Consider the following 11,829-nt stretch of genomic DNA (forward strand, 5'->3'; position numbering starts at 1 on the left):
ACGTCCCACAGAGAGCATACAGCTCTGCGCCAAGAGCCATCCGCAACCTGCCACGCTTCCCTCCACCACCTTCCCCTCGCTGGCTCCATCCCAGCCAGGATTGAGCCCAGAAACACCCACCCATAACAGGGGAGTTTCCACCCTGCATCCCTCTGCACAATGCCCCCACACAGCCCCTCCCACCAGTGACAGCCCAGGATTTCGGCTCCGTTTTAGCCACAATTTAACAACCTGCCCCTGGTCTAGAGATCCTGAAGTCCCAGGGCTGCAGGTTACTCCCAACCATCCAGCCCACACTGACTCTGCTCCCCCCATGCTCCCAGAACTTGACACCAGTATGGAGTGGCCAGCATTTGCCAAAGCACCTTCTCCTGGCCACCCTTCTCTGGGATGAGCCCACTCCTCCTCTCATGGTGGCCCCGCATCTCTCAAGAGACACTGTGCTGGTGGCCAAGAGGCTTGTTTGTGCAAGGAGAAAGGGCTGCAGCAGCACGTGGCTGCTGCTCCCAGGGGAGAGGGTCTGGCATACCCCAGCCCCGTGCTCCCAGCACCAGTCCCCATCCCTCCTGACGGACTGAGGAAGAGACCTGCCGGGCTCATGACTTCTTGGAGGCTCCCGAGCCTCCCTCCGGAGCTTTTTTGGCTAAAAGCGCCTTCTCCTCCTTCATCTTCTTCAGCCTGACCTTGCTTTTGCCAGAGGATGAGAAGGTGAGCGAGGCCTTGCTGAACTCCAGGGGGAAGACGCCCACATCCCCATCGAAACGATTCTTGGACACCTGCAGGTAGCGCTTCCCTGGCCCCGTCATCAGCTTACGGTCCTGCAGGATGAGGACGTTGTCAGCCTCCTGGCTAGCCTGAGGGAAGAAAAACATGTCCAGGAGGGTGCTGGGGATGCAGCTGGAGTCACAGGACTTGGAGGTGCTCATGGGCTGCCTGCCCGGGTCCTTCAAGCTCTGTTATGGGGCATCTCAAGCCACAGCAACTCCAGCATCTCCCCAACACCAACCCCTTGTCTGCCCAGTGGGTCCTTGGGACATCCCAGGGGAAGACAGGCTTCAGCTGAAGCCACAGCAGGCCCTGGGGAAACAAGGGAGCATGGGAGGGCTGTGCACTCACAAGGCACTTTCTGCCCACCACTGCAGCGCTGTTCAGCATCACAGCAGAGACTGGAGCACTCAGAAGGCCCATCCCTGCACCCTCCCTGGCTCCTTCTTTAATTATCTCATACTACATCTCACTCACAGTCAATGAGCATTAATTAACTGCACCCAAATCCCCCAACAGAGCTTCTGCTGGCAATGGGTTTGTTCCCTATCTGCATCTCCCTACCAAGGTCTAGCCAAATCAGGACTCCACACATCTTCAGCAGGTGACAAGAGTCTTGGGGACATCCTGCCCCTCCCAGCACCGTTCAGGTCCCCAGCACTGACTCAGGCAGCTGCCTAATGTATCCCAGCCCCCTCCTGGGAACATGCTGTGCCGAGGGACAGGAAGGGCCACACCAGCCCAGCTCACCTTGGCAGAGCCAAAGATGGAAGCCGTCTGCAGCTCCTTCTCGTCATCCTCCTTGCGGGGATGGATGACCAGCGTGATGTGGCAGGTATTGTCTGTGGCAAACTTGCGGAAGGCACCGACGATGTAGTCTTGGGCAGCGAGCCTGCGATGACAGCAAGAACGAGGTCAGCAGCCAGCACTGCTCGTGGGGGGGAGGGCAGCAAGGTGCTGCCAGGTTCAGCCTGACAGCAGGGAGCACCTCACACTCTGTGGGGCAGCTGGGTCCATGCGAGCAAAGGGATGGGGCACGACAGGGATTGCAGGTAACCGGCTCACCCTTTCCCACCTCTTCCTCCCCAGGGCAGTGATTGCCCTTCAATGAAACAGGGGTGCTGGACAGGACTAAAGGGGACACCCTGTATGAGTCCCCAGCCTTGCTGTGACACCCAACAGGGCCAGCTCCAGCGACAAGGGTAGCAAAGGAAGGAGGGGGCGGCATGGAGAAGGGCTACCTGTCCGCAGAGAGGTGCTCATGGCCCATCATGAACTGGAGATTGTCGACGACCACGTGGGTGATGTCATACATGTAGACAGCATGCTGCATGGTGTCAATCACTGTCCTGGGCAGGGGGGAGACCAGGATTAGCCAGGATCAGCAGAGGTGGCAATGGGGATGCTAAGCCAGGCACAGGGAGAAGCAGAGTAGGGAGGCATCAGGCTGGTGCCAATGACAGCTGGCCACTGACCACCAGGCCCTGGGCACGTCCCACCTCCACAGCTCCTCCGCCACAGGATGGAGGCAGCCCCATCCCCACAAATCCCCACTCCTGATTCAGGAGGACCCAGCTACTGCCCACACAGCTCCTGCCCACTGTCCTGTGATTCCCCTGGTCTGTGGTAACCCTCAGGCCCTATCTCCTCAACAAATGGCAACGATGCCAGGTGAGCAGGGTGTGGGGGGATGCATCCTGCCAGAGACAGGAGATGGTTTTGAAGCTGCCACCTAACACAGGGACAGGTCTCGTCCCTTCATCCCCACCCCAGAAGGAGGCCATCATTGTCCTCATGACAGCAGGGATGCAGCTGGTTGAGCCATGTGGTCCCCACGTGCCAATCCCAGGACTTGACCCTGATGTACCTCCTGCCAGCCCCAAATCCACAACACACTGTGGGAGAAGAGCCCCAGCTCCCCAGGGCCCTGCAGCACATGCCGTAAGGGGTAAACGTTGTCAGGGATGAAGGTGTGGAACCATACTTGATATTCTGCTGGCCATGGAAGGTCATGAAGTAGAGTGGGAGGTCCTCGAAGCGGTCAGCCCATTCGTCGTACAGCTCCAGCTGGTCCTCCAGGCGCTGGGCAGCAAACTGCGTCAGCATGATCTTGGCCAGGCGGACATTGTTGATCTCAAAGCTGCCCCACAGCGTGCACACCCCCTGCATGCACAGGTCCAGCGCATACTCACTGATAAAGGTTGTCTTCCCGCTGCCCGTTGGGCCTGGCAAAAGGACAACGATGGGATGAATTAGCTGGGGGAGATGATCTGACCTGTCCTGAATCCACCAAACGGTTGTTTAGAGGTGGAAGCACCAAAGCAGACTAAAAGCAGCCAATCCACAGCACTCCCTCCATACACATGCAGTGTCTCACACCAGGCTGCATGTCTGGGCACATGTGTGTTACCTCCAGCAGCCAGTGCGTCCCTGCGGGGTGCAGGGAAGGGCTGGGCACTTGGCAGGGACGCACAGAGAGAGCTCAGAGAGGAGGCAGTGGAGGGGAGCAGGGAGAAGAGACAAGTCTCTGTGCATCCCAGGCAGGGAGCCCATCACCACACGGGTGTGCCCAGCCCCACTGTACCCAGGAACACACCTCAGCCTCTCGTGCACACCCACAACAGGCTCAGCTGAAGCCATGAGCACAAAGGGACCAGGAAGACTTGTGAGGTGTCACCCCCAGGAGAGTGAAGCCACCGAAAAACCCTCTGTTCCCCCTGTCCACCAGCTGTTTGCCCATCACCTGTGAAGATGGTGAGCTCCCCTCTGCGGTGCCCTTTGAGGAGCTTGTTGAGCTCGGGGAAGCGTGCCCACTTGACACCGGCCACCTGCTCAGTGTTGACCAGCTCCCCGAACACCTCCTCGCGCAGCTGCCGGAAGGAGACGATGGATTTGTGGCTGGCAGGCAGCGCGGCACGCAGGATCTTGGTGAGGTTCAGGCCCTGGTTCAGAGCCTCCAAGGGCCGGGGCTGGAGGTCGCCAGGGCGCACCAGGGAGCAGCGCTTGAGGCTCAGCTTGCGAGCGAAGAGCTTGGCAGCTTCCCAGGAGCGCAGGTCCTCGCCCAGCCACAGCGTGATGCGCTTGAACTGCTCCAGGTATGGGAGGAGAGCAGGGGGCAGGCAGGTGGCCCCCCGCGGCAGGGCCAGGCTGGCCACGCCTGTAGCTTGGTGCAGGGCCAGGGCATCCAGTTCCCACCCTGTTAAGACCAGCTCTGTGTCTCGGCGGCTGATCAGGGGCAGCCCAAAAAGATTGCGATAGGAATCGAAGCGGGGTAAAGTCTCTTCCACATAAGTTACCGCATCCCCCTTCTTCTCCACCCTCACAAGCTTCAGGCCTTTCAGGGTTGCATCGCGAGGGCTGAACCAGGGGAAGACGAGAGACTTGGCAGCCCTCAGATAACGTACCCCGAAGCGTTTCAGGGTGGCGTCCGTCACCAGGGAGATGCCAAACATGGCCTTAGTCTCGGTGGTCTCATCCTTATCCAGTAACTCCCAGAGTGGCAGCGCCCGGTCCCAGATGCAGCGGGCATCCTCGCGAGTCTGTCGCGTATCTTCCTCTGGCTCCTCCGAGCTGGGGCGGGGAACGCTGTGGTGCCGCAGCTCCACGTTGGCCTGGAAGTCCTGCCAGGTACCCTCGGCCAGGGTGGCCGTGCACAGGAAGCTGCCTGTGGTCTTGTCAATGAAAAGCGTGTAAGGGGCGCTGGCAGCTGGCGGCAGCAGCTGGTCGTCCCGGCCGTTGGTGAAGAGGCTGGGGGTGTGGAGGCAGCTGTACCCGTCGTGGAAGGGGATGCCCTGGGCCCGCAGGTACTGCCGGATCTCGGTGATGGAGACGGAGGGTACGGGCCCCTCGGGGGAGGGCAGCACGTCCTTCTTGTAGCGCCGCTGGGTGAGGCGGCCCGGCACGCTGGGGCTCAGGGAGGCCCCCTTGCTCCTCGTCCCCCCGCACAGCAGCGGCAGGAGGCGGCCGGCGGCTCTGCAGGGCCGCAGGGGCACCACCGCCATCCTGCCCGCGCCCGCCTCCGCCCGGGTCGCCCCAGCACCCGCCCGCGGCGCTGCCGATCCGCATCGGCAGCGGCCCTGCGGTCACGCTGGGCCCCCGCGGCCCGGCGCCGCTCAGGCCGCCCCCTTCACGTGGAGCTTTACGGACGCCGCCATTGCCTGACCCCGCCGCCGCTCTCAGGCGTCACTTCCGGGAGAGGCCGGAAGTAGGTGTTATCCTTCCCTGCGCGGTTCCGCTTCCGGGTGAGGGCAGCGCCATGACGGGCCGCGGAGCGCCTAGCCGGTTCCTGGCGGCTGTCCTGCACAACGGCGTGGGCCGCTACGTGCGGCAGCTCCAGCGCCTCCAGCTCCTCTTCAGCCCTACCGCGGCCGACGCCCGCGGCGCCAGGTACCACCGGAGGCACCCCGCCCTATGCCCCCGACCGCCCGGCATGGAGGGAGGGGGAGAGGCGTCGTGACCCCTGACCTCTGACCTGGGGTGGGAGGGACTTACGAGAAGCTCTGGTGATCTCTGCCCTGTCTGTGTAGGGAAGGTGCTGCTGATGTCTGACCCACAGAGGTGGGGGTAGGGGAGGGGCTGTGAGCCCTGATCTCTTACGCAACGGGGGAGGGACTAGAAGAAGGCACTGCTAATCCCTGACCTCTGACCCCCTGGTGTAGGGGCAGACTGGGTGATGACGTCTGACCTGCAGGTGGCGCACCCCCGACTTCTGCAATGTGACCCCTCCCACGGGCAGGGCATAGGGCAGGGGTGACCCCAGCCATGACCTTTGCCCTGGGGCGGGGGCTACGGTAACCTCTGCCCTCTGACCACACCGAGGCTGATGGCCACGCCCCCCCCCCCCCGCAGGCAGTTCGTGGAGGAGGCAGCACTGGACTTCGCCCGGCAGCACCCCGATGTCGTCCTCTACGTCAGCCCCTGCTCTGGCCCAGCCCCACTGCTGCTGGCCGAGTACTGTGAGTGCTGGGGGAGGCACGTGGGGTGATTTGGGGGGGCAGGATAGGGACGGGGCCCTCCCTGCCCTGCCCCAGCTCTGTGCTGCTTCTGCCCAGCCGCAGACAGTGCTGGGGCCATCTGCCCTGCGGGACGGGGGAACAGCAGCTGCTCCTCTGGGGGGGCTGTGGAGTGGGGGGACCATGGCCTGATTGCCCTGCTCTGCCGCAGTGAACGGGACGGTGCGGGAGGAGCTCATCGCCAGTAAGACCAGTGAGGAGATCGCACAGCTGGCCACCAAGCTGGCCGGCCAGTCTGGCCTGGACATCATCCGCATCCGTAAGCCCTTCCACACAGACAACCCCAGCATCCAGGGCCAGTGGCACCCCCTCACCAACAAACCCTCCGCCCTCACCGTCCAGGGCCCACGCCTGCAGTCCCAATAAAATCTCTACCCCACATTTCTCTGTCCATCTCTCCTCCTGCTGCCCCACGCCCACAAGAGATGATGCCACGCCACGTCCAGACAGAGCCGCGTTTATTGCCGGGGGGCATGTGGGGCTGTGCACAAGGGGTTCCAGACGTGGAGGGTGATGCCCCTCCTCAGGGGGTAGGTGTGCTTGGGGGTGGCTCACCCCCCCTGTGCAGCAAAAACAAGGATGGGGGCAGGAGGACCTGGGCTCCAGCCTGTTAGGGATCCCGGAGGCTGCCACCCCCCTCCTGCCCCCCTGTAGGGCTGAGCTCCAGGCAACACCCTGATCCTGGAGGTGCTGGTGAGGAACATGGTGGGAACGCACACACTCCGACAAGACTGTACCTCCTCGGCTTCTCTGGTGTCGCTTCCCTGTCCCTGCGGCGTGAGACACACTTGTCACCCCAGTCCCTCGGGTTCTCCCAGGGGGCAGCAGGAGGAGAGGTAGTTGCGGGGAGATTTAGGGACAGGGGCTGCCCCTGGAAAGCGCCATGAAGAGCAGGAGGCCCTGGAGGGAGGCAGGCCCTGGTCCAGGGCTCCTCCTCACTGTGCAAGGACATTTCCCCTCCCACATGTCCCACAGGGGACAGTGCTGTGCCTGAACCGCAGGTTCTCCAACAGCACCACACGGGAGGGCAGAAACATGTGGTGCCTGCCTGAGGCCATGGGACCACTGCAGATGTTGGGGGGAGATGTGTGCTGCACTGGTCCCGTGCCATGCTGCAGGGCACGGTGGTTGCTGCTGGTCTGTGCTGCCAGTGCATCTTGCTGCCCGCTGCTGCATCCCGCTCTTCCCCTGCAGCACCCTGGGGAGAGGGGACAGAGCCCTGTCAGGGTCAGTGGTCCTGGGGGTGCCACCCCCCAAGGGCCCCCAGCCCTGCATTTCACCTGGGGCTGCCTCGCAGCAGGCACGCGCTGCTCCACCGGCTGCTCTGGAGCACTTGGGGACATCAGCTCCTCGCCCTGGCTCCATCCATCCCTCGCTGAACCATCCTCTCCCGGAGAGGGAACCCTGAGGGGGCAGATGTGGGAGAGCAGGCAGGGGCTGGCAGCCACCAAGGTGCTGGGGGAACCCACCCCCCCCATCCCTATACCAGGAAGGGACTCTGCACCCTGCAAGAGGCACGGGCACCACGTGGCAGCCCCTGGCCCCCCTTGCTGCTCCTCACCCACCTCTCAGCAGCTGTCTGGCTCCCGTGCACCGAGGGATGCCCAGTGGGGCCGGTCGAGCCCACGCGTCCACAACAGCATCTCTCTCTTTTGCGCCTGGATGGACAGACAGAAATTCTCCCTCCCCCCAGGGTCCACCTTCAGCCAGGTGCCAGCTCCTGCCTCCAGCTCGTGGCCACCGTCGGTGGGTTTTTATACATAAATAGAGCTCCCAAATTTAAATAGATTCTTTTTTTCTGTACAGCAAGTCTCTAAAGTGAGTGAAAAGCCAAAGGAACGGCTGAGCCTGGGCCCGGCCCAGCTCTGCCATCCAGGAGGTAGTTTTGCCTGAGTCTTGTAACACTGCTGGCAGGGGGTAGGAGAAGGGGCCGGAGGGGAAGAGGGTCCCACTGGCAGGACACCCCCCCCAGCCCCTAAACGGAGCTCTCATCCAGCTTCTCCACCAGTTGTGTGTGTTTCCGCTTCTCCAGGATCTTGCTGAGCTCCTCAGTGAAGGATGCACTGTAGAGCGGCGAGGCCAGCGGCTCCTCCTGCTGCTGCAGCAGCATGTAGCTGTTGCCGTTCATCTTGCGGAGGACGCTGGGCAGAGCCCCTACGCCATTGGTGAGCTCAGCCGGCAGCGGTGGTGGTGGCGGCAGCGGAGGCATCGCAGCCGGCAGCTCCTTGACCGGGGAGGTGGCAGCTGTGGGTGCCTCGCCAGGGATGATCCGCAGGCAGCCATCAGGATAGGCAAGCTCTTCTTCCTCCTCCTCCTCCTCCTCCTCCCGGCGGCCCTTGCGCAGGCAGTTGGCTGAGACGGTCTGCAACTCCACGCTGGCTGGCCGTGGCTCCCCCAGGACGTACTTGCCCTTGCGCTTCTCCAGGCAGGACACATAGAGGAGAATGGTGCCGAGCACAGTGCACAGCACCACCAAGGCGATGATGGCAGAGACATAAGCCACCTTCATGTCACCGGCTGCCTGGCTGGCGGTGTGGGGCCGAGGGGCAGCCGTGGGGCTGCGGGGCAGTTCGGACAGCACGGTGAGGCTGTAGGCGGCCAGCAGCGTCCGGAGACCTCGCTCCTCCCCGTAGCAGCGGTACTCGCCACTGTGCTGGGGCAGCGTGTCTGTCACCAGCAGCCCATCCACCCCCACGCGCAGCCGGTCCTGCCCCGCGCCCAGTGCCTCGCTGCCGTTCAGCAGCCAAACGGCTCGTGCCAGGTTGGAGCGCTGGTCGCAGGGCAGCAGCACGTCATCGCCCTGCAGCACCGTCCGGTTCTTCCACGGCAGTGAGCCTGCGGGGACACGCACCAACCTCACACCTGTCCCAGCCACCCTAAGGGATGCCAGAATCACCCGTGGTCCCGAGGGGCAGCGCAGACTCACCCCGCCCAGAGCTGCTCCGGCATCCCTCATTGCCGCTCTGAATGTCCTGCACCAGCCCTGTGCTGCAAGACATGGGGGGCTTCAGCCATACAGCCCCGGCTCAGCCCACCTCGACATGGTCACAGCCACCAGGAGACCAGCTGCCAGATGCCAGACCCTTGGGGGTGGCACTGGGGCAACTGTGCCACGGGGTGATGCGCAACAGCACAGGATGGGGCAGATGTAAGGTTCGGGGGGACCCTGCCAGGGACAGGCAGCCCGTCCCTACCCGTCGGCGGTGGCGGTGGCGCGGCAGGCCCGGCCGTCCCAGGCGCAGTAGGGGTCCCGGGCGAGGATGCAGTCGTAGCAGGAGGTGTACCTGGCGCAGGAGGCCAGGGGCACCTGCAGGATCCCGCTGGCTGCCCCCACGTACAGGCTCCTCTGGGGGCAAAAGGGCTGGCTCAGCAACTGCCCTGGCATGCTGCTGCTGGGCTGTGTGGTGCCCCGTGGTGCCCAGAGATCCACCCCCAGTGCCCCAGCAGAGCTCTCCCTTGGTGGGGGTGCATGGGGAAGGGCCTCCAGCTCCAGTCTGTGCCGATGGCTGTAGCTGGAACCCGGCAAGGAGGTGGGGGCCAGTTTAATCCCTTTCCCCAGGCTGCCCTGCTGGGCTCTAGCAGGTATCCCAAGCTGGGGTGACCGAGGAGTAGTGTGCCCCCCGTTCCCCAAACAGCCCAATGGCAGCTTCGCAGCACAAACATGCCCCATGTGTGGTGTCCCCCCACTTCTTCCACCCCCTCACCTGGGCATGGGAGATGACCAGGCTCTCCACAGGCTGTGGGTCCCTGAACACCTGCACCTCCTCCACAATGTGGATGCTGGAGCCCACCACCACAGCCTTGTGGATCCAGCCGTCCCCTGGAGAGCAGAGCAGGGGGTCAGGAGGGAGTGTGGGGTGTCCATCCTGCCCAGCAGAGACCCAGCAAACTCATCCCGCACTCACCTGTCCCCATGAAGAGCACATCGTAGAAGTGGCCATTGAGGGCCTGCACCCTGTCCACGGCCAGCCGGCTGTACACCACGCTCTTCTTCACCAGCAGCGGCTCCCCACCGCCTGGCTTCACCTCCTCGAACATGAGCGGGTGCAGCTTAACAAAGTCCAGGACGCTGTTAGGCAGGTCCTGTGAGGAGTTGTAGCCCTTCCCGCGGGAGCGGTCCGTGATGCACTGCCATGGGGAAATGGGGGTCAGGGGGGAATGCGGCTGCCCCACGCACCACCCCCCGCCCCATGCCCCCAGGCACTCACGGAGCCAGGCCGAGGCTCGGGCACCGCGCCGTCGTAGCGGGACCACTTGCGAGCTGAGTCCTGATACTCCATGTAGGGCCCCTCAAAGGCGCGCTGCACCGCCGAGATGCTGTAGCGGCACACGGCCGAGGCCTCCATGGTCCTCCTGGGGGGCAGAGCCCTGCCTGAGCCTGGGCAGACACATGGGTGCTCCCCACTGACACACCCCCAGGTGCTCAGCGCCCGCCTGCGTGTCCCCTCGAGCATTGCTGGTCCCCCTGTGCCGCAGACTTTTGGGCTCAGCCGTTTTGGCTGCTGCCCCGCTCACCACTGCGCCGAGAGGGTGAAGGCGGCGTAGAAGACGGTGCTGGCCCAGCCGCCCCCGTCCAGGCTGCAGACGCTGCGCAGCACCTCGTAGTAGGGGATATAGCAGACCAGGCGTGCCTTCATGAACGTTGTCCATTTGCGCTGCAGGATCTTCTTCCCCCCCACATCGCTCTGGAGAGTGCAGGGAGCATTTCTGCACAGGCTGGTGGGGGCATGTGTCCCCCTCTGCCCGTGCCTCAGTTTCCCCCAAGGTGCAGGCACACAGACCCTGCACTGGGAGAAGCAGTACTTGGCCCCCTGTGACCAGGGACATCCCTACCTTGCAGACACGGGCCACCCGGGCCACCCGGGCCACCTGGCTCTTATCGACAAAGGATGTGGTCTCCTCGCCTGTCCGCTCCGTGAAGAAGTAGTAGATTTTGTCATCATCCCCCACGGGGCTGTCCTTGCTCTCCCGGACCAGCACAGAGGCCACAAACTCAGCATCTGGGGGATGGAGAGCAAGAGGTGGGGACTGGGGACATGCCATGGGACGGAAAATCCTTCCCTGCCTCAAATTCCCCTCATGGCACACAGGGCCTCAGCCCCCACCCCTGCTCCCTGAGGCAATGCACGGTGTCCCAGTCCGTGATGCCGGCCCTGGGTGGGGACGGGGACGTCTCACCATTCAGCCAGTGCAGTGGGGACTCCTCTGTCTTCAGCGGCCGCTGGTGCAGGTTCCTCCGGATGTCAGGGAGGCTCCGAAACTCGTAGCGTGTGGCCGTGTACAAGCCGCCGTCTGGACAGGGCAGGCACCCGTCAGCATGGCCCTGCACCCCGGGGCCATGCCCGCAGCCCCAAAAGCCATCAGCATCCCCCGTGCCCCAGGCAGAGAAGGAGGAGAAGAACCACGTCCTAGCTTGCTAAGGCCCACCCACGCAGAGCCCACCCAGCTGGGGACCCCCTGTGGGGGCACTGGTGATGGGGCTGGGGTCAGTGGCATCCCGCATGTCCCTGCCAGCCCGGGGAAAGGTGCTGCTTACCCACGATGAGACCGGTGTAGCCACGGGCAGGGTCGTACGGGCACTTCTCCTTGCCTTCCTCAAAGTGGGATGGCAACGTGAACCTGTCGGCGTCCTTGAGGGGGAGAGGGGGCCAGGTTAGACAGGAGGGGACAGACCAGCCTTGCCTGCCAGCCCCAGGCTCTCTGCAGAGGCTGCTAGTGGGGACAAAGCGATGCCCACGGCCATGCCCTTATCCGGGCAACACAAACCCCCTCGGCACCCTCCAGCTGGTCAGAAACCACATGGACGGCCAGAGCCCCCAGCCAAGAGTGGGGAGGGGGCTCAGGAGGGCATCGTGGCATCGTGTGGGCACCGGGCAGGAGCCGGCCAGTGCAGCTGATGTTCCCAGGCTGTGCCTGGCCAGCAGACATTGCCCCACTGGGCTGGGTCCCTCCAGGTGACGTCTCTGTCACGGCAGGAGTTATTTTCATTGGGGTTTTCAGTTCAAAGCGTGTCAAATAATGACAGGGCCCTTTCAGCTCAGCAGCTCCTCTG

General features: G+C 63.6%; 3 protein-coding genes across 3 annotated transcripts; 1 reads left to right on the forward strand and 2 right to left on the reverse strand.

The window, feature by feature from the left end:
- Positions 1-596: 596 nt before the first annotated feature.
- On the reverse strand, positions 597-4,766 carry TWNK (twinkle mtDNA helicase; the record flags this gene model as incomplete). Its single annotated transcript, XM_082015694.1, has 5 exons — positions 597-854; positions 1,516-1,657; positions 2,007-2,114; positions 2,750-2,990; positions 3,509-4,766. 5 exons carry the CDS (start codon positions 4,764-4,766, stop codon positions 597-599), a joined length of 2,007 nt encoding a protein of 668 aa, XP_081871820.1.
- A 254-nt stretch (positions 4,767-5,020) lies between these two features.
- Positions 5,021-6,143, forward strand: MRPL43 (mitochondrial ribosomal protein L43; the record flags this gene model as incomplete). Its single annotated transcript, XM_082015696.1, has 3 exons — positions 5,021-5,151; positions 5,614-5,720; positions 5,929-6,143. The coding sequence occupies 3 exons, from the start codon at positions 5,021-5,023 to the stop codon at positions 6,141-6,143; spliced, it is 453 nt and encodes a 150-aa protein (XP_081871822.1).
- A 1,609-nt stretch (positions 6,144-7,752) lies between these two features.
- On the reverse strand, positions 7,753-11,407 carry SEMA4G (semaphorin 4G; the record flags this gene model as incomplete). The annotated part of the gene is made up of 10 exons (XM_082015695.1): positions 7,753-8,612; positions 8,704-8,765; positions 8,972-9,123; positions 9,482-9,597; positions 9,683-9,905; positions 9,986-10,130; positions 10,293-10,462; positions 10,611-10,777; positions 10,956-11,069; positions 11,314-11,407. Coding segments are annotated over 10 exons (2,103 nt in total), but the record flags the coding sequence as incomplete, so codon positions are not given.
- Positions 11,408-11,829: the final 422 nt, after the last annotated feature.

The sequence above is a fragment of the Phaethon aethereus genome (assembly GCF_964289735.1).
Source record: "Phaethon aethereus genome assembly, contig: HAP1_SCAFFOLD_776, whole genome shotgun sequence".
Taxonomy (NCBI): domain Eukaryota; kingdom Metazoa; phylum Chordata; class Aves; order Phaethontiformes; family Phaethontidae; genus Phaethon; species Phaethon aethereus.